This window comes from Hakea prostrata, chromosome 6, assembly GCF_041222555.1.
Source record: "Hakea prostrata isolate BN-2017 chromosome 6, UWA_Hpros_2, whole genome shotgun sequence".
In the NCBI taxonomy this organism is placed as follows: domain Eukaryota; kingdom Viridiplantae; phylum Streptophyta; class Magnoliopsida; order Proteales; family Proteaceae; genus Hakea; species Hakea prostrata.
The window spans coordinates 33,092,538-33,119,407 of record NC_142605.1 but is presented as its reverse complement, the minus strand read 5'-3'; the positions used below and the strand labels follow the sequence as shown (position 1 = coordinate 33,119,407).

At 40.1% G+C, this 26,870-nt stretch overlaps 2 protein-coding genes and 1 pseudogene across 2 annotated transcripts in view; 1 reads left to right on the top strand and 2 right to left on the bottom strand.

Annotated features, from left to right (window-relative positions):
• Window positions 1-4: 4 nt before the first annotated feature.
• On the bottom strand, window positions 5-2,143 carry LOC149013428 (malate dehydrogenase-like). The gene is made up of 7 exons (XM_089157810.1): window positions 1,889-2,143; window positions 1,557-1,715; window positions 1,276-1,451; window positions 834-1,111; window positions 609-744; window positions 404-515; window positions 5-238 (listed from the first exon to the last, which is right to left on the bottom strand). Exons 1-7 carry the CDS (start codon window positions 2,034-2,036, stop codon window positions 144-146), a joined length of 1,104 nt encoding a protein of 367 aa, XP_089013936.1. The 5' UTR covers window positions 2,037-2,143; the 3' UTR covers window positions 5-143.
• A 1,675-nt stretch (window positions 2,144-3,818) lies between these two features.
• Window positions 3,819-4,527, bottom strand: LOC149013427 (PLAT domain-containing protein 3 pseudogene; annotated as a pseudogene).
• A 2,424-nt stretch (window positions 4,528-6,951) lies between these two features.
• The window catches only part of LOC149013426 (electron transporter, putative (Protein of unknown function, DUF547)), a 33,199-nt gene continuing 13,280 nt past the window's right edge, over window positions 6,952-26,870 (top strand). The window contains exons 1-11 of the mRNA XM_089157726.1: window positions 6,952-7,009; window positions 7,673-7,792; window positions 8,209-8,284; window positions 8,934-9,009; window positions 9,101-9,202; window positions 10,988-11,104; window positions 13,120-13,482; window positions 18,576-18,898; window positions 19,226-19,325; window positions 19,400-19,459; window positions 19,596-19,682. Coding sequence (XP_089013852.1) covers window positions 6,952-7,009; window positions 7,673-7,792; window positions 8,209-8,284; window positions 8,934-9,009; window positions 9,101-9,202; window positions 10,988-11,104; window positions 13,120-13,482; window positions 18,576-18,898; window positions 19,226-19,325; window positions 19,400-19,459; window positions 19,596-19,682 — 1,482 coding nt within the window. The remainder of the gene's footprint in view (window positions 7,010-7,672; window positions 7,793-8,208; window positions 8,285-8,933; window positions 9,010-9,100; window positions 9,203-10,987; window positions 11,105-13,119; window positions 13,483-18,575; window positions 18,899-19,225; window positions 19,326-19,399; window positions 19,460-19,595; window positions 19,683-26,870) is intronic.

Sequence of the window (26,870 nt, the reverse complement as noted above, 5' to 3'; positions counted from 1 at the left end):
AAAAGATGATGGCATAATTTATTGCAAGTACTTTTAACCAGGGAATCCAAATAACATTGCGTGCGGGCATATTTATTCGATGTTCTTCTGTTCTGCTCCCTGGTTCATCTTTTCTATTTGATGAAATTGAAGCATACAATATATCACTTACGGCATGCATAAGCTAAAGCTTTCTCCTCAACAAGTTCTTTTGCTGTGGCATCCATCTTTTCCCTTGAAAATTCATCTATCTTGAGACCTGCCATACCAACCAATTAGTCTTGATATAGCAAACAAAACCTCACCGTTTTTCCAATGGAACTTAAAGAAAGAAAAAATGTCCAATCCAACTAAAGACAATTTGTTAGAATGTCTTCTCTGCATCTTTTCAAAGGGATGCTTGCATGGGTTCAGAGTAACGTACCCTGCACGATTGACCATTCTCCTTTCTCGCAAGTAACAGGGAAGGAGTAGATAAGGCCTAAAGGGATCCCATAAGACCCATCTGAGTGCACTCCCATAGACACCCAAGTTCCCTAAATGATGGATCAAAGACACAAGAATGAATAGAAAGCTGAAACTGGATAAAGAAAGATAACCAAATGCCACTTCAGCTGAAGGCAGTTAACCTTAGGAGTGCCAAGAACCCAATCACGAATGTGATCACAGGCAGCACTAGCAGCAGACAATGCACTTGAAAGCTTTCGGGCTTTGATGATGGCTGCACCTCGCTGTTGAACAGTGGTGATGAACTCAGTCTTCAACCTTACAAAAATTAGAAACACACAAGATCTTCAGTTAAAACAGATACAGGTTATAAAGATGGATAGAAAAGGAGATAGAATTTGGGTTACCATTGGTCATCAGCAACAAGTTCTCTGACTGATTTCTCTCCGCTGCTAGTACTGACAGTCGCGTGATTCCCATCAGGATATTGAGTTGAAGAGTGGTTACCCCATATGATCACATTTTTCACATAGCTGACATCTACATTTAGCTTCTGTGAGATTTGGCCAAGAGCCCTATTATGATCAAGCCGTGTAAGACAAGAGATATTTTTCTCAGGGATTGAAGGGGCAAGTTCTTTCAGGATGAGTGCATTTGTGTTGGCTGGATTGGCAACAACTAGCACCTGTGAGGAAAAACAAAATTAAAAGTTGTTTTCGTCATTCTTTATACAAAGTAAACACTTTGAATCTAGTGGCAGGGACATAGTTTCAAAGAAATTGAAATTTGAGTACCTAAAAATGAAGAGCATTACAACAATGGAAGATATCGTCATGAAATCCTTCTCACCTTACAGTTTGGAGCCGCATGCTTCTCCAGAGCTGAAGCTTGAGCTTTGTAGATGGATACGTTTCTAGACATAACATCTTTCCTTTCCATTCCATCTTTCCTAGGAAACCCACCAACCATAATTGCTATGTCGACATCTTCACAAGCCTCATCCACATCTTTAGTGGCAACAACACCTGTTGAACCAGAATATTCATGCAAGACAAGAGTTCTAGAGGTCAGAAGCAACATATTTGTATCTAAAATTTCTCATGGGCATCCTTCAAATGAAAGAAACAAACCTTTGAGGAGGGGAAACGCAGCATCAATCAACTCCATCTTTACCCCATTCAAGGCCTCCATAGTAGGTTCAATATCAAGCATATGCAAAATAACAGGCTGGTCTGGGCCCAGCATCTCTCCCCTGGCAATCATAGGGAGAAGAGCATAGCCTATGTGCCCTGTAAAACAAGAAGTATTTTCTACTTAAAACAGGACAATTCGTACTTAATTATCAAGGGAAAACAGAGTTTTGATTTCTTTGAAGATTGATTAAGCAAGCATACACAATTGCACCAATCAACTTTCTTATTAGGAAATATCTGTATTTGGTAATTAGATTGAAAGCACATGCCTGCAGCACCAGTCACAAGGACCCTCAAGGGTTCCTTTTCTACATTCAACAAACTTGCCATATGTTTGATGATCTTCCGAAAGAGAAAAAGAGCAACTGAAACCACCAGAATCTTTTGAAACAATTGGAGGTTATCCATTGAATCCATTCCAAACCAGTTGCAATTAGTACAATTTCAAGATTAGTCAATAAAACCACTCTCCTACTTATATTGTAAAATCTACCTGAAATGAGAATCAATAAAAGCATAACACACCTCCACGCCAAGACATCCAAATTTCAACACAAACTCCATAGGAAACGAACATTTCTGAGATGTCTTTATTCTCAGGAAAAGAACCTCAAAACTGAACTTGATCCAGAAAACCATAACGAAAAACTTCTAAACAACAACGACAACATTACTTGCCCTGATCACGAGAACAACCGGAAACTTCGAAATTAAGCAGGTCATCTACATTTAAGAAGACAAATTGATCAAAGAGTGACTAGAGAGAGTGGATTACCAGTGGCACCAGTGACGAGAACTTTGATCGGAGCTCTTTCCATTGTTGCTGTAGTTGATCAAAAACTCGAACTTCAGATATGAAAATGAGAGAGACCCTTTATATGTTATAGAAGTTCGGAGGGAAAAAGCAACGGAGACTGCTCGTGAGTATGCATGCGAAAGTGACCTTGTGCTAAGATTTCACCGGCCGACCCATGGATGAGCCAGTGAACCCATTGTGAACCGGTCTACGAATGAGCCATTGTAGATTTTTTTCTTCTTTGATAAGAAGTAGTTAAAAGACTTCATTCATTGAACTTAAAAAAATACAGACACACTCGGGCAAAATATTCAAAAGATAGATACATGAAAATACAAGATTCGATCCAAACTGAAGAGCGGAAATTGATCAACCACAACAACAATTAAGAACAAGATATACGAAATATGAATCTTCCATCACAAACACCCAAAGAAGCAAAGACACGCCATAAGGGGGAGATACAACACACCATAGGGGAGGAGACAACACACTCCATGAGACAACACAAGCCACAAGGGCAGAGAAACATTGATGGTGACTCAGTTGTCGCGATGGTGGCATCAGTATTGTGGATAAGGCTGTGGCTACCGTGGATCTAAAAGAGGTTGGACCCCTTCAAGGCAATTGGGGCTGGATCTCAATTTTAGATTGTCATCCGTCACTACCACAGACATGGAGACCAGCAGCAGTAGAGAGGCGACCAGCAGAAGCCTGTGGCAACATAAAATCCAGATCCGCAAGATGCACGACCAGAATCTCTCGTCTCTGGTGGTTTTTTTTTATAAAAATGAGAGTAAGGTCATACAAGTATGATCCTTTCCTTTATCAATCTTGAACAGTAGCAGAAGATGGCCTTTTATATAGACTAATTATAATTATTTAGGGGTGTAAATGGATAATCGAATTCCGCTTTCGAATTCACATCCTCATCCATTTAGGGATATCCGAATCCGTCCGACTATTAATAGAATGCGGATATGGTATACCCCTTTTTTACTGAATATGATCCGTCCGATAAAATTATCCGATTAAGTTACTTATTTAGATTTATTATTTTATTTTTATAAATTTGGCTTTGATGTGTGACTATTTTCTTAGATTTTCTACTAAAATAGCTACTAAAATTGTTAAATTCTTAAATTTCAAACCTAACCCTCACAAATAAAAAAGTAAAGATGTAAACAGATAGTCGAAAAACTTGTATTCAATCTATATTTATGTTCGTTTAGAATAATCTACTTAAGAAAAGAACTATTCGATTATCATTCGAATACGACAAAACCCGTCCGAAAACCGATAGGATATTATCCGAATTATGTCCGTTTACACCCCTATAATTATTAGAGAGAAAAGGATGAAGGGGAATCAAAATGACAAACATATCCTAGCCGTTGATACTTTTATAGCGAAGCGTCAGATCCCCCAGGCATATGATGATCGTTATTCTCGAATTCATTGCTGTGTTTGTTCTTGACAGCGAGAATCGTCTGATCAGTACGCTCTTCACGCTTCTGAAATCCGCAGCCATCCAGGACAGCCGTAAGACTATAAGGTGGGGCGTCAGTAGCCAGCCATTGCTCTACTTCAAAGATGGTTTTGCTGCAACTCCGGTGGGGCCCAGTCGTGGTGACTTCCACGTAATTACAGTACCAGCCGTGATGTGATCCAGTGCCGTCCGATGTGAGGTTTAGACGGCAGAGATTTGAAGCCACGCAAGGACCTCTGCCGCTGAAGATGTCGAGGTTACCCCACTCGAAGTACTCGTGGTGGGGCCCCATCATTCCCCATTCTTCAAGATCATTCACCCGAACGGAATCACCGAAAGCATCATCCATTTCAACGCTGATCTTCGAGTCTGTCCCCGCCTTTATGATCGTTCCTGTCCTCACGTACACTGTGTACACGCACTCATCCTATACACGAGCATCCATGGAATCAAAAACAAAAATTAGATCTTACATGTTGAAATCGAATCCCAATTCCCAATATCATCACAAAGCCGATTCTGGTGGCGATTCTTACCGCGTTGGATTCCGATTTGGATTCGCTGGTGGCCGTGGATGATAGAAGGAATGAAAAGAGGATGAGGGAACGGAAGAGCCGAGTCATCGCGTCTTTCTCCCTACCAAGAACCGGTTTGTTGCTTCAAATCGGACTCTTATCGGAATTCCGGTTTGGAACGTTTTGAATTGCAAGGAAGAAAAAGAGCTAGCAGATACGATTAAGTTTACAATTTGATTTGACCAGTAATCTTACTTATTAATACGAGGTTAAGTACTGTAGAAGTGTAGACGTGCAAAATCGACAATGACCTTAATTTAATGCAAATGTGACACGTGGTAGAACTTGTGATGGAGCCAAATAGTCGGCCGAGAAAACGGGTATGACCCATTCTGTTGAAGACCTCAAAAAACCGGGTTTTGACCCATAAAGGAATCAATTCCGGGTCAAGAGATTTGTCCAACTCTAATTCGGGTTTACACACAAATCCAGTACGGATCACCCAAGAAAATGATGTTCTCCACTCGCGCTTTTCTATTGAAATTGCTTCGGTCCTGTGCATTTAGGACCGTCATGCGAAATTTTTGAACGTCGGATCAGAAATTTGGCTAGAGAATTCACTCTCGACCGTTGAATATCAATGGTCGAGACCAAAATCCGACAGCTTGAGTTGTTTTGCATGATGCGCCAAACTGAAACAAAGTCCTTTTTGTCTTACAATAAAAGTGGGGTCCAAAAAATCCACCATTCACCAAGTGGCATTCACATGGATTGGAGAGCAAGTGAACTTGAACATCAACCACCATTTCTGATAATGTGTACTTGGCCCATGAGTATTTGCATTTCATGCAAAAATCAAGGTCAAAGAAGGGGTATTATGACACTTAAACTAGATTTTGTAAGGCTTATGATAATTTATAATGGTTTTTTATTGAGGCTTCCTTGAAGATATTAGGTTTTGCTAAGAAGTGGATAAGGTGAGTGATGCAATGTATCACCACTGTTGAATATTAGTTAAAGATTAATAGTGACTTGACTGAGAGGATTATCCCTTAGAGGGAGATTAGACAAGGGTGTTCTTTAAGTCTTTTTTTTTTTTTTTTTTTTTTGTAAACATTATCCTTTAAGTCCTTATATTTTCATTATATGCCAGGAAACTTTTAGCCAAAGATTAACTTTTAATATTGGGATTCAAAGATTGTCTGGGTTTAGAGTGGCTAGATAGGCTTTACAACTAAATCATTTGTTTTTTGTTGATGATTTCATGTTTTTTTCTCTTGTCACTATTCATAATGCATCATTAATTAATGTTTTATTGCAGGAGTATGAATCAATATCAAGACTTCACATCAACTCCAATAAGTCCAAAGTGTTCTTCAGCTCTCATACTCCAGCAGGTACCAGATCTAAGGAAATAACTACTTTGGATATCCAAGAAGTGCACTCACATGGCATCTACTTAGGTCTTCCTACCACCTTTGGTAAGTCAAAATCTTGGATTTATTCCTTTATTTTGGATAAACTTAGTAAAACTAACTGGATGGAGGAAAAATATCTTACAAAAGCAAATAAATAAATTATAATTAAAGCAGTTGCATTTGCTCTTTCTATGTATGCTATGTCCTGTTTTTTAATTTCTCAAAATCTTTGTAATAAGATCCATCAGAAAACCAGACAATTCTGGTAGAAAAAACAATAAGAGACAATGAATTAACTGGGTCAATGGGAAATGCAATGTAAGAGAAAGGTGGATGGTGGTTTGGGTTTTAGAGATTTAAATTGTTTTAATGGAGCATGGAACAAGAACCTTCTTGCTTCCCTCTTCTCACCTTTTGAGGTGCAGAAAATTTTAATGTTACCTATCAATTCCCAATTTACCACAAATGCTTGGTTTTGGACTAAACAAACATAAGAAAAATTCACAATGAAATCAACCTATTTCCTTAATTTGGCTTTATCTTCTGAAGCAGGTAACATTGCATCTCCCTCTTCATCTCCATTTGTTGGAAAGAAATTTGAAATATTCCAAATCTACAAAAAATAAAGCATTTCATATGGAGGGTGGCTAATGAAGCTATGGCCACAAATATGGATCTATTTCACAGACATGTAGCCTTTCCCCTTTATGCTTGTTGTGTGCATCTTATGTGGAAGCTATTATGCATGCCGTTAGTTTCTGTCATTTTGCAAAAACTTGTTGGAAGGTTTCTCCCCTTATAATTGATGTGTCTGAATTGTCAGACTTATTTATGCATGATTGGATTAACTTGATACACTCCAACTATAAACACACAAATGAATTGGAATTAGTGGATATGATTTGGAATACATTATGTTGGCTTATACGGAAAGTTCGAAATGAGTTTGTTTTTTAAGGGAAACAACTTTATTTAGAAGGATTGATGAATCGTTTTTGGGCATTATATAATGAAGTGCAACGTGTTCATTTGAACATTTCACATAAAGAGATTAGTCACACAATATCCGGCTCCAACTCACTAGATGTTGATTATCATTTTTAAGTTTATGTGGATGGCGCTTAGGATAAGCAAAGTAAGAAGGGAAGATGAGGCTGTATCATTTGAGACTGGCATGGAGATTTCCTAGCAGCAATGACACACTTTGATCTTTACATGTCGGCAGCTGCAGTAGAATTAGAGGCGATAAGGGACAGGATTTTATTAGTACAATCATTTCATATTACCAAGCTGGTTATCTTTTCAGACTGCAAACATGCAATTGAAGCCCTCAATGGTCGGAGTCATTCCTTAGACTGGATATGCTGTTGTATTGTTGATGAAATTTTGAAGCTTAGGATGTCTTTTGAATCTATGCTTTTTTCTTTTACTAGTAAATCAAACAACGCTTATGCATATTTTATTGCAAGTGCGACTATAACTTTTAATATCTCTAAAATTTGTTGGAATCGTATTTTACATTAAAGAACTCTTTCATTGCCTCCAGGATTTTCACCTAGAGAGCTCTATATAAGCTTACTCTTGGACTTGAAAAAAACCCATCATAAGGTCCATAAACATTAAATAACATTTAACCAAAAAAACAAAAAACATTAAATAACTGACGCGAATGGTCCTCGTCGTAAGCACAGTATCAGTCGTCTGCTCAAACTGAAGAAACGATTGAAGCGGGAAACTCTTACGAGAATTTTTCTGCACAATCGAACGTTGTGCAAACAATTAAGAATTTCTACCTAACTATCCTGAAGATCTCAAATCTGTTCCCTCTTGATCAGCTGCATACATTGAAGGGTTTCTCTTTGTTCTTGGGCTTGTTACCATCTATCCAACCAAGAACTCTGGAGGACTCAAACAGTGGCACTCAGAAAGAGATGCAAACAGTGAAAGCCTGTCAGGTAAAATTGAATTCTTTCATTAATGCTCTCAACGACATTATTGTACCATGTATTCAATTTTTGCCAGCATTCTGGTTCTCATTTATTGTATCATTCTTCGCCATTACTTCTTGAATTGACATTTAATGGCACTACTAGAAATAAAAAAAAGCTTTCTTTTCAATATATCCTAAATCCCATAGGGCTTATTATTTTATTTATCTCACAGGATCTATAGTTGTTACTCAAATTCCTTCAATTTTTGTTTTTATTTCTGCTAGCCGTTTGAGAGAATTATTATGATCTTTGTCTGGTGTTTCTTTAAATTTTTATGCAATTATTGTTTATCGGTTTTAGTAATGAATACATTAAAAGAAGAGTGTGAAAGTTTTGGGTGCTGAAGATTGACGATATTGGCATGGATGATTTCACTGTAGATACAGCTAGAAAATGGAGAAATGGTGAATCTTGTGCTAGTTCTCATGTTCGAGCCCAACACAGACGCTCTAAGAGGTGAGTTTTAGAATTAAGGCAAAATACATGATACAGTTTTGTCTCTGTGCATATGTTTCTGCTAGTTGAGGCTGTTGAAGGAAATGTGAGGCGTAGAGTTTGCTTTTGCCATGGAAGGGAGGGGGTTCTCTTCTAATCAAATATGGCTTTTGCTTGTTAATCTTACTTTGGCAATCAATGGATTGTATTAGTAAGTTAGCTGCTCCTAATACCCATTGTTTTTACTGTCATACTCTCCTTGATTCTCGTCACTGGGTTTTCATTAGCTCCCAATGCATTTGGCCTTCAATTCTATAAACTGTATTGCCAGTGTTTTTTTTTTCTAGGGTGGGGGTGGGAGGGGGGTAAAGATAATGCAAGTAAAATGTCATAAAAGATTGCTATTATATGGATTCTGATCATCAAACTTGCATTTGCTCTAGCTTAAATGTAGTAGTGAGCTAGAGAGCAAAATGCAACCCCTATCATTATCTATTGGTCAAAAACATATAACTCGATCCATCCTGCAATTGAAGGTCATAAAAAGAAGGTTCTGATGCCACCAAAAAAATGCCTTTTAAAGTTTTTGTCCTCTACAATTTGCCTTATTAGTTTTCATGTATCTGCATCTTGGTTATGCTTTAAGAAGGATGGTATTTCTCTGTACCAGTGCTTCTGAGAGGAGCTTTAATCATTCAAGGCGTGGAGTTTCATATTCCACAGGGAATGATTCCAAAGTATCCCATGTAAGACTATGATCTTGCTTTGTAATTAGCTGTGTAAATTCCAAGAAAGAAAGAGGTAACTTACCTTCCCCCGGCATTAAAAATCCAACAGGACGTGCAACCTACTCGAAGAGCGGCAACTCCTGTTCATCAAGATTGCTTTGATAAGAAAACCAACCATTCATTGAACCATCGTGCTTCCTTGGAGAATGATGTAAGTTCGTCGCGTAACTTTTCACTAAAACATGTGCTTATATTAGAAAGTGTCTCTCTCATGCATGCAGACACACACACACAAGTACATGTCTTTATGTGGTCTTTTTTTTTTTTAACCACACGTATAAGAAATTTTCTATTAAATTCACCAATGAGATATAATTTAAGCAATGTGCTTCTGGTGTATATTCTTGTAAGCCTTCTATTAAGCTAACTCTTGTTCCAAATAAAGCCAACAAGTAACATTTAAATTCCTTGAAAAGCACTTCTTGTTAAGCCAAGAAAAGATTCATTTACAAACTTGGATGATTGGATCTTATTCTAGACCACCTTATGAAGTCACTGACAAACAAGTAAACTATATTTTCTTGTTCTCTATTCTTTGTAACCAATGAGGCTTATAGAAATACAATGTTGCTGTGGTTCATGATTTACATGGAGTTCTTCTCATTATTTCTACAATTCATGATCTACATTGTCTCAATGTGAGCCATTTTTAAGATCACTCTCAATTAGAGGGTGACCACTTAATTGATATATTTAGAAAATGCCACTAACTGACTAACATGGCTCAAAATTGATCCAGAACCAACTGTTTTTGGAAGCACTGGTTGGTATATCCATTAACCCGAGTAACAAAATAAAATGATGTAATCTCTTTCCTCCTTAGTTGTATGGGTTCTGGGGGCACAAGCATTGCTTACCTTTATTACTAATAAAATCCTTCTGGCCTTAAAAGCAGGACTTATACCAATTAGGGCTTGTCCCTCCCCAATTGTTTCTGTTGTTTAAAAAGGGGTCAAATCATCTACTGAACTGTTTTGGTAATTGTGTCATGCACTGGAAAAATCATACTATTAACAAGTCAATCTTTGTTGATTTCATTCTCTACCTTAATGAATTTTACCTATAAAAAAACTCACATAACCGTGAAGCAAATTTTGGTTTGGCATGATTTTATGAAAGGAGGTGGAGAATCTGGAAGTATATCAGGACAATAATACCTCAATATTATTAAGACTAACTCCTCGTTCCCCTGACTTTTTATGAAATTGGTAGCTGCCCTTATTTTTGTTGGATGGCTTTATTCTTCCCAATTTATAATGCTTGTTGAAAAATAGTATAATATATAAGAATGATGCATATTATTATCTTCTTATCATCTCCTTTGCTATTGCCAAGTTCTGATTAGTTCACTTTAAACTTGTATTATTTCCATATCAGAGATCCAGATAGTAAGAGTTCTTAGTGAATAGGATCTCTTTTTCTTCCTTTTTTTTTCTCGTTTGGGGGAAGGGGTTTGGTGTGAGAGAGAAGTTGGTTATGCCACTGATAATTTTTTATTTAAATATGGTTATAAGAGATGGGGAATGTGAAAGCCTTCAACCTTGTGAATCCTGAAATCCTTATAGTTAGTGTAAGATGGTCGATGGTTTTATTGCAGCCAACTAGCTTCATACAGAACATTTTCAGTTCTAATGACATGGACTTCATTTTCAGTGTTTGGCCTTTGGTGTTCTTCATCTATAGTGTCTTCCTGTGAGACACTTCGAAACTTTTAATAAATCTTTTGCATGTCTGGTCTGATTCCACCTATTACTGTAAAATATAGACAAAGAAAAGTTCATATCAGAAGAAACCATTTTTGTGAAAACCTGAGTTATTTAACTTTGAAGGGTGGGGTGCAGTCTTAAGTTTACTTTTCAGTATAAATATTAGTAGTTACATCCCTCATACCATACAATATCAATATGCTTGTGTCACATGATGTATAAAATTGCAGATCGAACAGCTACAATTGCATTTGGAGCGAGAGAAATCAATGCGTATTATGCTCGAGAAGGCAATGGGCCGAGCTTCAAGTACTTTATCTCCTGGTCATAGACATTTTGCTGCCCAGGTCTGTGTAGTTTTGGGTGTGAAAATTTTAAAACTTTAACTCAATAAAGACTGTTGTTTTGTTTTAGTGGACGAAAAAAGTATTTTTTCCACTCATTTACCATTTTTTGTGGTGCCATCTCGAAGGTTGGGACAATTCAGTCAGTTGCCATATTCTAGAAACTTTTTGGTTAATTTCCTAACCAGAGGATTTAGAGTGGAACTATATCCAAACTCCGAGAGCATATCAAGTCTAGAAATTCACTTGGCATCTTTGAGGAACTTGAACCAACATTGACCACCAGTAGCTATAAAAAGAATATTGATTTCTTAACCCAGCCATGTTGGTCATTTACACTCAAATGTTTGGAAGAAAGTCCAAGTTCTATCTTTGTCACTTTCTAATTGTCTATTATGACAGGATTAAAAACATTCTTATTTCTTTTTTAAATTCTAATTGGTTTCTGTTAGACATTGTTAATCGCATTTCTCTTATATCAAATAGAATTAGATTGAAGGGCCAATTGTTTTGAAATAAATAGCAGTAACTTTAGAGAGAGAGAGAGAGAGAACTAAAACTTATCTGTCACACTAGCCAAAAGATGGGTCCAACGCCTTGGTTGGAGGCTTTCAGGAACATACTTGAAGGTACTGCAAAGTGCAAATGGTGCTCTTGTCATGGCAGCGGGCTAAGTCACATTACTTGGCACTGCCCTGAAGATATAGATGCCCAATGCAGCAAATAGAACAATTGTGAATTGGTGTCTTAAGATAAAACAGCATCTGGCTTCTGCATGTAGTAGTGCACTCTCCTACTATGCCTTATCGATCTGCAAAGTGCAAAGTTGTGCTCAAACTCAAGAGAGACTTTCAAAGGGAATAAGTAAAAGAAAACATATAATGAAGAAGAATCATAGGTTTTCTTTATTTATTTATTATTTTGGGGTGTGGGGGGGGGGGTATATGCATGCACACAAGAGATCCTCTTCTTATAGAGGTTAGACGCCCCCTTTGAAACGCTTGTCCAAAATATGTCTTTGAGAGAGCAGACATAGAAAACAAGGAAGGCGCTACCAAAGGTCCAAAATCCAGCATAATCTGGATCGACTCACAAAGTATTCACTGACATTGTCAATGTTACAACGCCCTTCAGAAGTTGGTGGAACCTCGTTTCATGTCAGACAGAGTTCAAAAACGTTTGGTTATGTTTATAATTTCCAACTCTGAGTCTGTGCTGGCTGACATCCAAGAAATAAATGCTGATGTTGGTAAACATTTTCAGAACTATGTTTGACCCAGACCAGCATGCTGGACGCATGTGTGTGCGGAACAAACACTCTGATCCCTCCCCTCCTCTCTCCCAGAGACAAAGCACAGTGAACCTTTCCTTCAATAGATCCCTTCCATTATGGCGACTAAAGTTTTCCGAATCATTTGATTTGCAAAAAGCAATATTGGGTGTGTCTTGGGGTCAATACTTGTAGGAGACCCCCCCCCCCAAAAAAAAAAAAAAAAAAAAAATACACGAGGAGTTATTTTGATTTTTTTAGAAAAATTCTTTTATATCCAATACTAGTGCACAAATTTAAATATCTTCTTAACCTTTGAGGACTCGAAGATCTGCAAATAATGAGAACTACCTAAAGGACTTGATATCAACTGTGCAGGGTCACTGCTCTCTTGTACAGCTAAGCCTTCTTTTTTTTTTCTTTTTCTTTTTAAGGAAAAAAGAGGTACGTATGGTTGAATCTCATTGTCTATTGCTTTTTCTGGCTCAAATATATGGCATGTGCTATTCTCAACACCAAAAACTGCATCAAAAACTCTGAGAAAACAAAGTTTATGTGGTATCTGACTCAGATGCATTTGAGGGTTTGTGACCAAATCATTCTAGTGAGGCAAAGCTAAGCTTCTGACTTCTATTATATTCTCTTTACTACCTAGTTTTTTTACACCATATATGCTCACTATGACTATTTTTCTGTTCTCAATAGTAGTGTCACCACATAATATTATGCCTTTTATGTTTCCTTATAGACAAAAGAGTTGATTGCGGAGATTCAATTGCTTGAAGAAGAGGTTGCCAACCGGGAGCAGCATGTTCTTTCTCTCTACCGAAATATCTTTGATCATTGTATCAGTGGTAAATCTTCTGCGAAATGCTCAAGCTTGTCTTCTCCTGCTCATACTAAGAATGAAGTAAGAAAACACCCAAGCATTATCTCAAGTACATCCTGCTCCTCCTCCAAAAAGTTCCCCTTGCAACAGATCCAAGTTCTGTCTTCTGCAAAGGAACCCAGGAAAAGAAAAGGATTGCTACAATCAAAGACCAGAAATACTCTGCTACTGTGTGACAAAACCAATTTTCTCATTGAGTGCACAAATTCAGATCCTATGAAGGTAAATTTTAAAAATACCATCTGAAAATTATTTGAGATTTCATGTTTCTTTCTTACGTAATATACTTTCAGACTGTGTCTACTTGTTTTTTTCCCCTTAATCTTCAGAGAGATTTTTCTTCAGGACTAGCACAGTTTTTGTCTCTTTAAAAATTAATTTATCCACCTTAATATGAATATTTCCCCAGGACCGAATTACCGATTCAGGTTTGTTCAATGTGGATTCCTTCAATGGTTGATTTTTAGAATTTCGGGTAGCTGCTAATTTAGAGTTATCTGAACCTTTGGACTGTACTGTGCCACTACCTATGGTATTAATTTGATTCAGATAGTTCACACCGTTATTTTTATCATCTTCATTTCTAGGTTCAGGAAATGGAAAGAAATTTTACCCTTCAGGTTACTGTTCGTCAGTTTTTTATACTTATTCTTCTCCCAGAAGTATCCTGTAAGCAGCATACTATGCAAGCGTTCTACTGGGATCTGGTGTTCATAGAAGACACCTTAACATTTGTACTCAGTTTTTTCCTCATGATACTTGACTTTCACATGCTTCTGTATATTTTATTTAATACTCTTAAAAAAAAACATGCTGTTCGAAATTGCAACTTGGAATAGAATTTGGCAGTTGACAGAAAAATGGCTTACCAATAAACTCTTATTAACATCTCTGAGTGTCCACATGCTTTTGTTGGGTTGACATTTGACATTTAGGGTTATTAAATCACAATTATGATTGGTTCTCTGTAGGTTCAACGAAGAGGTATAGTAAGCTGTAGGAATTCTGCTGCAACAGGGAGACAAGATGAAAAACAGTTTGTTACTTGCGAGGAAGAAGCCTCTCTGGAAGTAGAGATTATCCCCTGAGCCCTCCGACTCCCCCTCTGATCCCTCCGAGGAACTGTTGTCCCCATCCTTCAACCCTGACCCACCCCCTTCCACCTCTCCCGCTAAGCCCTGGACTTCCCTCTTTGCCTCCTCAACCTCTAGCTCCACCATAAATGACTGTAACCTCTCTTTCATCCCCACTACTCCCTCATCGACTAACCATGTTGCTCACTGCCCTGCCTCTGCTACCAAGAAGGGCATCCTTCTTTGTCAATCTGACATTGTGGGGGAATTTCTTGACCCTCCTCCCCCTACAGGCATCGTTAAAACTTCCCTATCCCAGCAATGGAATGTTTTTGACTCTTTAGACTTATTCATTCTCGACACTGGCTTCTTTCTCTTCAATTTCCATTCCTTTGAATGCAAAGCCCGTGCTCTTGAGGGTTCCCCTTGGTTCATCGGAAAATCCCCTATTTTCCTCCGGCCTTGGTACCCCTCAATGCCCCTCCACAGGGTCGACTTCAGCACAATTCCCCTATGGATAAATCTCCCCAGTTTCCCTCTAGAATTTTGGAACACTGAGTGCCTCAGTCGCATTGGATCTGCCATTGGAAGACCTCTCCGCTCTGACCATAAAACTTTGAACTTCAAAAGACTATCCTATGCTCGCATCTATGTCGAAATGTCTGCTGCTCATCCTCTCCCATCCTCCATCTCCATAGTTGGTGATAATTGTCTTAACTATAGTCAAGTCATTGTCTATGACTGGGTTCCTTCCAGATGCATTGCTTGTCGGAGATTAGGCCACGAGACTAACTCTTGCTCTTCCGCTACCCTGGATGCTCCGTCGACATCAACCATCGAAGAATTTATGCCGATTCCTGATAGCTCCATCATCAGCAACTTAGAAAATTGCTCAGTTAAAATTTAAAACCTCTCGCACCACTGTTGCCAAGGACCTTGAAGAGGCTGTTGCCACCACCATCATTGTTGTTCAAGACCAAGCTAGCCCTACTGCTGCTCATGCCCTTGATGAAGCCATTACCGTTGCTATTGCTCAAGTCCCTTTTCCCTCTACTAGGTTTAGAGAAATTTCCTCTGCTCCAATTAGAGAAAACTCTCATGTTAAGCCCTCTGAAACTCCAGCCCCTTCACCCTTATCTTTTGCTTCCCGAATCACCGCCGTCATCAAGCAACCTGCCCCTTCTTCTTCCACTGAAGTTCCGCCTGACTCTTGCTCGCCGCTGGTAGCCTGCACTTATTGAAGATGAAGAACCATGCCAAAGCTTGCTCAAATAGAGACAACTCCTTGCATAGTTCCCTTGGCTGAAAAGTCCTCTGTGGATCTCTGCCATTTTACTACTGCCGAAGACCCTGCTACCTTGTCGAAGCCTGGGGTCCTGCTTCTTCCACAGATACCAAGGGCCCTTCTTCCATAATCGGTAACCTCCAAGAGTCGTCGCTTCTCTCCCTTGCTCCTCGACCTACACCTTTCCTCTACCATGAAACTCTTACAGCTGAAATCGCTGTCTCTCCATCTCCACCTCCCCTTCTATTTCGGTGAATGACTCTTTGAAAGATGATATCACTGACATTACCCCTCCTCTCTTCTCCCACAATCAATTCATCTTGCCCATTTTACCCTACCCTAAGTGCTCCTTATTGGGCCCCAAGGCCCATGGGCCTAAGCCCGTCAATCCAAGCTTTGCTCAGAACTCGCCTAAGTGCTCCTTATTGGGCCCCATGGCCCATGGGCCTAAGCCCTTCAATCCAAGCTCCGCTTGTGACTCAATCCCTACCGAGCTCGATTCGGATCCTCCTTTCTCCCCCCTACGCATGTCCTTGATCGTGTTGAGTGTAGAAGGAGTAATCGCCCTACTAAGGGGCAAAACCCATTTGGAGACGACTTCTTGGTTGACCTCAAGTCCTCTAAGAAAAAGAACTAGAAAAATCCGCAAAATAGTCTCATTGGCCCTTGTTCGGCCCATCTTCTTTGGGTCCTACCCATGTTGCATTGTCAGTGCTCTTTAATCTTTGCTTCTTTTTTTTCTGCTATGTTGTAAGTGTGTTGTTGTTTTTTAATACATTTATTTATTCATCCAAAAAAAAAAATATCACAATTATGAAAGAAGAACCCTAGAATTTTTTTGGCAGACCTCAATTTAATTCATCATTTGAGTCTCAAAGTGCACATGAACAGGTATGAAACTGAGAGCAACAAAGGCCTTGGAAACTTGTTTTTCTCTTCAACATCTGTTGGAGGAAATTATCTAATGTAACAAAACAGCCTAATCTACCCTATTTGACATATTTTGGGGTTGATGGTGCTAAAATCACAGATCAGAAATAGATCTGGACAATTATAGATTGCAGGCATGTTTATTGTTTTGCTAAGCATCAGGACATAAGGTAAAAACAACACAAATCCTTGCATCAGGTGACATATATATATATTTACATATCATATAATAAGATGTTTTATGCTTCAAAACTGTCGTCATATATGCAACACAAGTACATCAATGCATTTTTTTCCTTTATTTACTTTTTGTGGGTGTATCTTTACCTTATCTTGTATATTTCCAATATGATATGATATGATTGGTATATCCAGATCTCCTTTCTCATATGATACATGATACAGATACTTAAATCTCTGGGACAGGGACATTAGATAACAATAAAAGTATAAGTCGCTTGCATGGTGCTTGAGGTAGGTTATAAGCTGTTCGCCTTCACAGAAACGCATAACTTTGACCAATGAGCAGAAAAGTTCAGTTACTGCCAAAGGACAAATCTGGTCTACAAATGGTGATACATTTGACTTGATCCTTCTGTTGGATTCTACTAGGAGTTCAATTAGAGTCTGTATAGGAGTTAAATTAGAGTTTATATTCATGTAAAATTCTATTCCTTGTAATAGTGTGCTTTCCACTTAAGTATAAATAGAGGGCTTGAGATCATTGATCAATAAGCCATTCACCACAATCGTTTCGTTCAACATGGCATCAGAGCCTAAATTCGATTAGGATTTTTTTCTTCTCTTTCCTTTTTTTTTCTCTGCACTATCTTTTCTCGTTCTTCAGTAACTACTGCAAATTCGATTAGGTTTTTTTTCTTCTTGTTCTTCAGTGCACTATCTTTTCCGTTGCAAACCTCGAAGACCACAGAAAAAAAATAAAGAAGAAGAGAAGAACCATCACCGCTGGTTCTAACCCATCGGCCTTCTTTTCTTTCTTCTTTTCTGGCAGTTCCATCCTTTTTTTTCTCTTTGTTCTTTGGTTCCGCTGCACTACATAGGTTCAATTAGGGAAGGCCAAGAAAGAAAGAAAAAAAAGGAAAGAACAAGAACAAGAACCGATTCGCAGACTGCTTCTTGCTGCTTCCTACTGTTTTGCTGCTTCTTGCTGTTTCTTTTGATTAGAAGAGAAATCACATCGCAGCTGCTGCCTCCTGCTCCTGCAACACCACCATTGCGATTAGGAAAGAAAGAGCAGAATACCAACAGTGTTTTTTGACCCATTGATCGTCTGATTTTTTTCTGAATTGCAGAATAACGTCATCGATTCTCTTCTCAAACAGTGAGTTTCCTCTGATTCTTTTCATCTAAATTCTTCTTTCAATCCTTGAATTTATCAAACTCTATTTTTTCCCTCTTTCCTATGGTTAAGTACCAGATTGTATGTATTCTGGTTCAGACTCTTAATGTTTTTCATTTATATATTTAAAATACATAAAAAAAAATCAGTAACTCCATGATAACCTTGTCTGTATATGATCTAGCATCTCTTCATTAGTTCAAAATATGATGCGTAGTTGACAGAGTTGCACGGTTGACGTTATTTAGATGTGCCACCAAGTCCATGAATATTTACTTCGTAGAAATATATTCCCAAATACAGTTACCAACATTCATATTGGTAACCAATCACATGAGTAATTGTTTTTAACTTTGTACCTTTTTTGTGGGTAAATTGCTTTTGACTCATTATTACTCTTAAATAAAGGAATAAGTTAGCTGCCTCTTGCTGATATGCACTTAGCAGTATGATTCTCCAAGAGGTGGCCCAGTATTAAACAATACAGAAGAACTCAAACATTGCCAAAGTTGTACATCACAAGACAAGCTACCATGAAAATTTTTGGAGCCATTGTGCCTATCTGAATGGAATAACTGCCAGCCAGACAGTGGTTATTTCATACAGCTACCATGCCATATGAGTTGCCAATTTTCTATTCTAACTTTTGTGTTAATGTTTGCTTCAGGTTCATGACAAAGCACCAACATTGGAGAAGACTCCTTCGTCCCATACTCTAAAAGATCATCTCTACCAGTGTCCAAGTAAGTTATCTGAGGAAATGGTCAGGTGTATGGCTGCAATATATTGCTGGTTGCGTAGTGGATCATCTGTGAAGCAAGAGAAAAATCGTTCACCTTTATTATCCAAGTCATCCACCAGTGTTATTCTCCCACGCCGTGGTACTTCAGAGGATCGGGAGTGGTCTTGCAAGTCAACGATAGAAATATCCTGGATATCAACTGACAAGAGCCAATTTTCTCGGGCATCATATGCCATCAACAACTACAGGTAGAATTTCTGTACTGACCACTAAGGTAGGAAAAATGAGAGAACTTTCATCTGTCTTTTCTTCTCTTTTGGTGACTTGAGTTGCCTGTTAAGTTGTCAGAACAATTAAGTGAAAAAAAATACTGGCTGCCTATCACATTGTCATATGAATTAAAGGGAAAGCATATTGGCGACAGCTTGGGTAATAGATTGTATAGATGGGAACTATAAAAAAATTGTTCCTACTGTAGCTTTATCTGCTCTCTAATAAGTTGTTCAGAGATCATCTTCACTGTGACTTTAAATTAACTATTTACAGAAGTGCTATGGTTCACTTTGCAATTTCAGACTCCTGGTGGAACAGCTGGAAAGAGTGAATGCCAAGCATATTGATAGCAGTGCACAAATGGCATTTTGGATCAATGTCTACAATTCTCTCGTTATGCACGTAAGTGCATTTTTTGAAATTAGTCAGTATTTATGTTTTCTATTTTGCAAACCTTAATTAAACAAAATGTGCAGGCATATTTAGCATATGGGATTCCCAACAGTTCTCTGAGAAGAATGACTTTGTTTCACAAGGTAGAACTTCCTTTAGGATCCTCTTCTCACTTATTAATTTTCTTTAATTGGTTAATCACTCAATTGGATGATCAAAACAATCTTATTCAGACTGCATAACTGGCATTAAGACTTGATTGTTTTTGGAATAGTGCAGGCTGCTTACAACATTGGTGGGCACCTCATCAGTGCAGATGCCATGGAACAGTCAATATTCCGCTTCCGTACTCCCCGAATTGGCAGGGTATTGAGCTCTTCTCCATATATCTCCATTTTGCTTGCACTCTGAAGGGCATTTTGTCACTAGAATTTTGCAAGAAAAAACTTTCTTAACTTATCCCAAGTGATACAGCCATGGTGTTTGTCACGACCCCAGTTTTCACACGCTTGGTGGGGCCCACATCATGTACATTCCACTAGGGCACGTGACAGCTCCTCTTCATTAACACCTCTTTATAATCAATAAAAACATAATGCTAGACAAAACATTTTCCTAGCAAAAGAATATATATCTGCACAGTTCAGTTATACAAACATCAAACGTAACGAAAGGAATATGAGATTACATCTTCAACTTTAAAGGCATTGACTGATGGCAACACCTTGCCTTTACCATGAATCTGAGTACCTATCAACATTTACAATAATGAGCTTTGCGGCCCAGTAAGCAATTGATATGGAGAGTTTATGGTCTGACCGGGTTCATACCTGGTCCGACCCTCGACCAGGTCGAGACGGAGAAAACCGAATCGCTCCCGAGCGAACCGGAACCGGAAGATGGCTTGCTGAAGAAGAAAGATTATTCTGCTGCAAGCGTGCCCTAATCTTACTTATGGATTAGGGTAATCACCCTGATGACAACAGACTCAAACTGACGGCTGCGGATAATCATCATCAAAGGGATAACTATCGCACAACCTAACGGTTATCTCAGGAGTCCTCTACTAGTCCAAACTAGTAGAAGTCTATCGCTCAACGGATCTTATTGATAAGATCCAACGACTACCCGAAGAAGGCTCGAGTGCATCCAACGAAGGAGATTTGAAGGTACACTCTATATAAACCTCACTACCATGCAAGGTGAGGGACGGATCAATCGATCAAAAAGAATACTATCTGAGACTCGGGTTCGGATACATAGCGATAGATCCAAACTATCGGCGTCCGCTATCTAGATCACCTTTCCCGTTTCTTCATTCATTAGCTCGTGCTTCTCAGCAGAGCCGTTTGTGATTAAGTTCATCAATCGACTTAGCCTTCGGAGGTGGACTCCCGACCCAGCGGTCGGGCCACATCCGACGCTTTCGTTTTGCGGGACGTCACGTGGAGATCCAAGGGCTGAGCAGATTTTGGACGCATCATTTGGCGCCGTCCGTGGGAAAGACTTGAAAAAGCCATGGTGACTAGATCAGCAGCCGCTGCACAACGCAATTCCGGTGTTCGGATACCGGGGTGAATAATCCGGATATTCCCAGGAAAGCCAAAATCCTATCGAGGTGGATGATGGCCGGGGAGGACGTAATCTTCCTCCCGATACAATCCAAGATCAATTGGATCGGGTAAAGATTCAACTCTTGGAGGTGAGCCAAGCACTCCGCGTGCTCACCGGACGAGTGGTTTTACCACAAGAACCGATCAACACGATTCGGGGAGACGTGCATTACCACGTGACCAAAGAATGGTTGAAGACCGGAATGTTGATCAGAATTTCCGTGAAGGAGACCGAGGACTTCGGAGGATTGATGATCAACCAAGGCGAGGCGATCGGTTCGACGGACCGCAAGAGAGTACAACTGATTCAAATACAAGGTTGGATACGGGGTAAGAACTCACTCACCCATCGTCGAAGAACCGTTCGTGATGATCGAGCGATTCGTGACGAGAGAAACGTTCGTGAAGGACGGGCTGTTCGTGATGATCGAGTAGCACGTGATGATCATGTTAATCGAGGTCGTGATCGTATTCTTGAAGATCACCCGACCCAGTTGGTCAAGAATTGGCCAACATCAATGAGAAGTTAGGGCAATTGGCTAAGGGAAGAATAAGCGAGGATATTTACTCGGTCATTCGGAAGACTCCTTTTCTTGAGCCAATTGCGGGATATCGGTTTCCCCATAACTTCCGTTTGCCTACCTTCTCAACATTCGATGGCTCCGGAGATCCAACAGCTCACATCGGCTATTACCAACGAGACCATGGCGGTTTCGAGTGTAATTCGATGAAATTTTATGCGGGGTTTCGGTTCATCTCTAAGCGGAGCGGCACAAAAGTGGTTTTCCAACCTCCCCTCGGGAAGGATCGTAAACCTTGACGAATTGGCGCGCCAATTCATAGGGCGATTCAGAGTGGGATACGAGGTCAAGAAAACGGAAGAAACCTTGTTTCTTGTCAAACAAGGAAAGAACGAATCGATCGGAGAGTTTCGAAAAGATTCAACAAAGTGACGATGGAGATAGAAAACTTGGATGAACAGTAGCCGAACCGCTCTATTCACGGGACTCACAAATCGGAAACTCCTGGAGTTATTACTACGGGATATACCCACGACTTATCTTGAGTTGGTACGAGAGATGTCGAAGCGAGGCTGAAGTCATGGAGATTCTAAATGCGCGCCAAGGAGATAATAAAGTCTCCAATAAGGAACAAAAGGCTCCTGAGCAGAAGCAGAAGCCAAAGAAGAATGTTCGCGATCGGGTTGGAAGATCCCAACCTTGGCGCCAAAGATCCCCCGGTAGAAGTGAGTACACTCCATTGAATGCTCCTCGGGCCGATATTTTGAATATCCTCAAAAGAAAAAATATTTTGAAGTGGCCGCCTAAAATTCTTTTGAAACCGGAGAGCAGCGGGATCGGGAAAAGTATTGCCGATTCCACAAGGACTATGGTCATTACACTAATGACTGTCGTCATCGAAGGCAGCTATTGAGAGATTGATATCTCGGGGACATCTGTCCAGTTTTGTTAGCGAGGAGAAGGGAGGAGCCACGTGGGCCACGTGCGGCTGCCCCTAAAAGGAATCGTTCGGTTAGTTCAGAACGATCGAGGGAGGCCCCGAAGTCTAAAAAAGGCAAGGAGGTGATTGAAGCTGCTACTCGGTCACCGATTCTTACCATCTTCGGGGGTCCAGAGCCCGAATCATTCCGGAGTTTAAAAACCAAATCCAAATTTGTTGGAGCCGGAGAGGCGCAGAAACGGAAGAAGCTGAATGGTGAAGATTCTATCACCTTTAGCGAAGAAGACGAAAGAGATGTTTGTTTACCTCATGATGATGCTATAGTCATCAAGGTAGAGATTGCACGGCGGGAAGTGCATAGAGTATTGATTGATACGAGTGGTCTGCGGCTGACCTAATTTCTTACGAAGTGTATCAAAAATTGAAGGTGGATCGGGACTTGATGAAACCTTCATCTACACACCTATATGGCTTTGCAGGGTCATCTGCAGTAGCGGAAGGATCGGTTCAGTTGGATCTTTCCATTGGAAGTTTTCCTAAAGAAACAACTGTCCGAATTAATTTTTTGGTGGTTCGAGAACTACCAGCCTATAATATGATTCTCGGGCGACCATCTTTATCCAAGATAGGTGCTATTGTTTCGACAAAGCACCTGAAAATAAAATTCCCGACTGATATGGGAATCGGTCAAGTCTCCTCTGACCGGAAGATCTCTCGGCGGTGTTATGTTGCCTATTTAAAAGACAAGGAGGGTCCGAGGAAGGTTACTGCCCTCCCCATAGAAGTTCGAGATGATCTGGAAGAGACGAGAGATGCAAAGGCCCGAACCGGTGGAGAAAGCTGGAGCAAATCCAGCTGTGTACCGAGGATGAGAAAAAGATTACTTATGTCGGGTCCGAACAATTTGGAAGAGTTTAAAGATGAGTTGAAGTTATTTCTTCAACGAGAATAAGGATGTATTCGCATGGTCCGTTGAGGACATGCCGGGGATCGATCGGGTCATTGCAGAGCACAAACTCTGGATAAACCCTAAGGCGAAACCGGTGATACGGAAAAGAAGAAATTTCTCTATTGAAAAGTATGAAGCCGTTCGGAACGAAGTTGAAAAACTTAAGAATTCTGGTTTCATAGAACCAATCGAGTGCCCAACTTGGTTGGCCAACGTGGTGATGGTGAAAAAGGCGAATGGTAAGTGGAGGATGTGTACGAGACTACACGGATCTAAACAAAGCTTGCCCAAAAGATTGCTACCCGTTGCCTCGGATTGACCTCTTGATAGATGCTATCTGCAGGATATGAAACTTTAAGTTTCATGGATGCCTACTCGAGGTATAATCAGATCCTTATGAATAAGGAGGATGAGAAGTATACGGCTTTCATGACTGATCGTGAAAGCTATTATTACAAGGTCATGCCTTTTGGCACGAAGAATGCGGGAGCAACATATCGGAGGGCCGTCAAGAAGATTTTCAAAGAGCTGATAGGAAAGAATGTTGAAGCATATGTTGACGACATCTTTGGTGAAAAGCTTTACAAAAGCAAATCACATTGCAGATTTGATCGAGGTTTTCTCGATCGAGGAAACATCAAATGAAGTTGAACCCCGAAAAATGTGCCTTTGGAGTCTCCTCGGGCAAATTCTTGGGTTTCATGGTATCACGAGAGGGAATTGAGGCAAATCCTGCCAAAATACAAGCTCGATTGATATGGAGGCTCCCAAAACCGTTCGGGATGTACAATGTTTGACAGGGAGAGTTGCTGCCTTAAATCGATTTATCTCCAAGTCCGGGAAAAATGTTTGCCTTTCTTCAAGGCACTTAAAGACCTGAAGGGCGATAAGGAAGCAAAGTGGCTGAAGAGTGCCGGAAAGCTTTCGAGGAATTAAAAGAAGCACTTGGACAACCACCGATCCTGTCCGGACCGAGAGAAGGGGGAAATATTACAGCTATATCTAGCGACATCCCTTTCGGCGGTCGGTGCGGTACTTGTTCGGGAGAAAGATAAGAAACAATGGCCGATTTACTATGTAAGCCACGTATTGCTAGATGCGGAGACGAGATATTCGCAGATTGAGAAGCGAGCTCTGGTTCTCATGATGGCCGCCAGGAGCTAAGGCCATATTTTCAGAGCTCATCCAATTGAGGTATTTACAACTTTTCCTCTTAGTAAAGTTCTTAACAAACCTGATTTGTCCGGAAGGATGGTATCCTGGTCGGTTGAGCTAAGTGAGTTCCAAGTGAGTTTTAAGCCCGAGAACGCAATCAAGGCTCGGGCATTAGCCGACTTTGTAGTAGAAACTACTTTCGCAGTGGAACCCACCATTGAGGATCCCATTATACCAACCACTTAGGAGGTATATGTGGATGGTTCGAGTAATAAAGATGGAGCATGGGCTTTGGAATTCTATTAAAAAGTCCAGCAGGATTTATTATTCGATATGCTTTGAGATTCGCATTTGATGCAAGTAATAACGAAGCGGAATATGAGGCCACGATAGCGGGACTTCGGTTGTCAAAGGCATTAGCTATTGCAGATGTTACTATTTATAGTGACTCTCGAACTTATAGTCAACCAAGTCCGGGGGAGTATGGCATAAAAGAACCACGCTTGCAAAAATATCGGGAGATAGTGCGGGCATTTCAGAACCAATTTCGGAATTTGAAGATATCTCGGATTTCGAGGAATGAAAATTCGGTGGCGAGATGAGCTATCCCGACTAGCCAATGCCAAGGAAAAGAATCTAGACCCTTCGGTCTACATTGAAGAGGTAACTTTTCCAAGTTATCATGAGAAAGAAATTTCTTATATTGAAGCGAACGTTGTTGGATGGGTCCAATAATCGAATATCTAAGAGATGACAAGTTACCCGAGGATCCAAAGTAGAGGCAAGGTTGATCAAGATTCGATCAGCTAGATTTGTCATTCGGAATGGGAGACTATACAAAAGATCTTATGCTTGGACCCCTTATGAGATGTATAGGCCCCGAAGGAGCAAAATCAGCTTTGGCCGAGGTTCATGAAGGAATTTGTGGGGCTCACATGGGTGGTGAGCCCTGGCCCACAAAATTCTAAGACTTGGGTTATATTGGCCTAAGATCCAATAGATCAGGCTGCTATGGACTACGTTCGTCGATGTAGTAACTGTCAAATTCATGCTACAAGATCGAAGCGCCCGGCGGAAATTATGACTTCAATTCTAAATCCCATTCCCTTTGCAATGTGGGGAATTGATATCATGGGCAAATTCACCAAGGCATCGAGCGGACGGGAATATCCGATAGTAGCAATTGATTACTTCACAAAATGGGTAGAAGCCGGTGCTGGCGACAATTGCTGAGAAAAAAGTGGAGAAATTTGTGCTTGAATCAATCATATATCGCTTTGGGATTCCAAAGATAATTGTCATCGACCATGGTACTCGGTTCGATTGTCCACAATTTGAGCAATTCTGTGGAACATATATGATCGAGCATCGTATGTCCTCGGTGGCATACCCCCAAAGCAATGGCCGGGTAGAGGTTACTAACCGAACGCTCTTTGGAAGGAATAAAGAGAAGACTCGAAGGCGACAAAGCTTCTTGGGTCGAAGAACTACATAATGTATTGTGGGCTTATAGAACTACGGTTCGAACACTTACGGGAGAAACTCCATTCAGGTTGGCATATGGATCCGAAGCATTGGCATTGTGGAGATAATGGCGGGGACGTTACGGGATCGTGAGTTCGAGGAAAAAGCAAATGAACAAGGACTGCTTGATAGTCTTGATTTGTTGGACGAAGTTCGGGCAAAGGCAATAGCACGAACTCAACATTATCAAAGAAGGATAGCGTCTCATTATAATACTCGAGTGAAGAATCGTCGGTACTTAGCCGGAGATTTGGTGTTGAGAAACACCCTAGCTTCCGACCCGCGTCACCAAAGAAAGTTGGACCTTTCCTGGGAAGGACCCTATATGGTTGTGAAACCGGTCGGTTCAGGAGCTTACAAGCTGAAGAACATAGATTCCCAGAAAGAGTTGGATCGTTCGTGGAATGCTAGGCATCTCAAAAAGTTTTATCCTTGAGGATGATTTCGATTTTGTTCGTGATGTAATCATTTTCAACTCAATCAATGCAATTTTTGGCTTTCAACAAACTATCTTTTGATTGGGGGGCATCATACACCACATTCAAGAACAAGATCCGACTATAAGGCATCGGATGAAAATTCGTGTGGGTCCTTCAACACTTCAACGCTTATGGAAAATTTTTCGAACTTTCTTAAGTCGGGGCATCGGATGAAAATCCGAGTGAGTTCCTTTTGCAAGGCGTCGATTTGATACCCGAGTGAGTTCCTTCGAGACTTATTGAATTTTTGAATTATCCTTAAGTATAAGGCATCGGTTTAAAACCCGAGTGAGTTCCTTCTCAGACTTATTGTATTTCTCCGGAAATCCTTAAGTATAAGGCATCGGTTTAAAACCCGAGTGAGTTCCTTCTC

Coding starts and splice junctions, on each gene's coding strand:
- LOC149013428 (XM_089157810.1), bottom strand. CDS start 2,036: ATGGATTCAATGGATAACCTCCAATTGTTTCAAAAGATTCTGGTGGTT. Junction 516..608: donor GGGTTCTTGGCACTCCTAAG/GTTAACTGCCTT, acceptor TCCATCATTTAG/GGAACTTGGGTGTCTATGGG. Junction 239..403: donor AGAATGGTCAATCGTGCAGG/GTACGTTACTCT, acceptor TTGGTATGGCAG/GTCTCAAGATAGATGAATTT.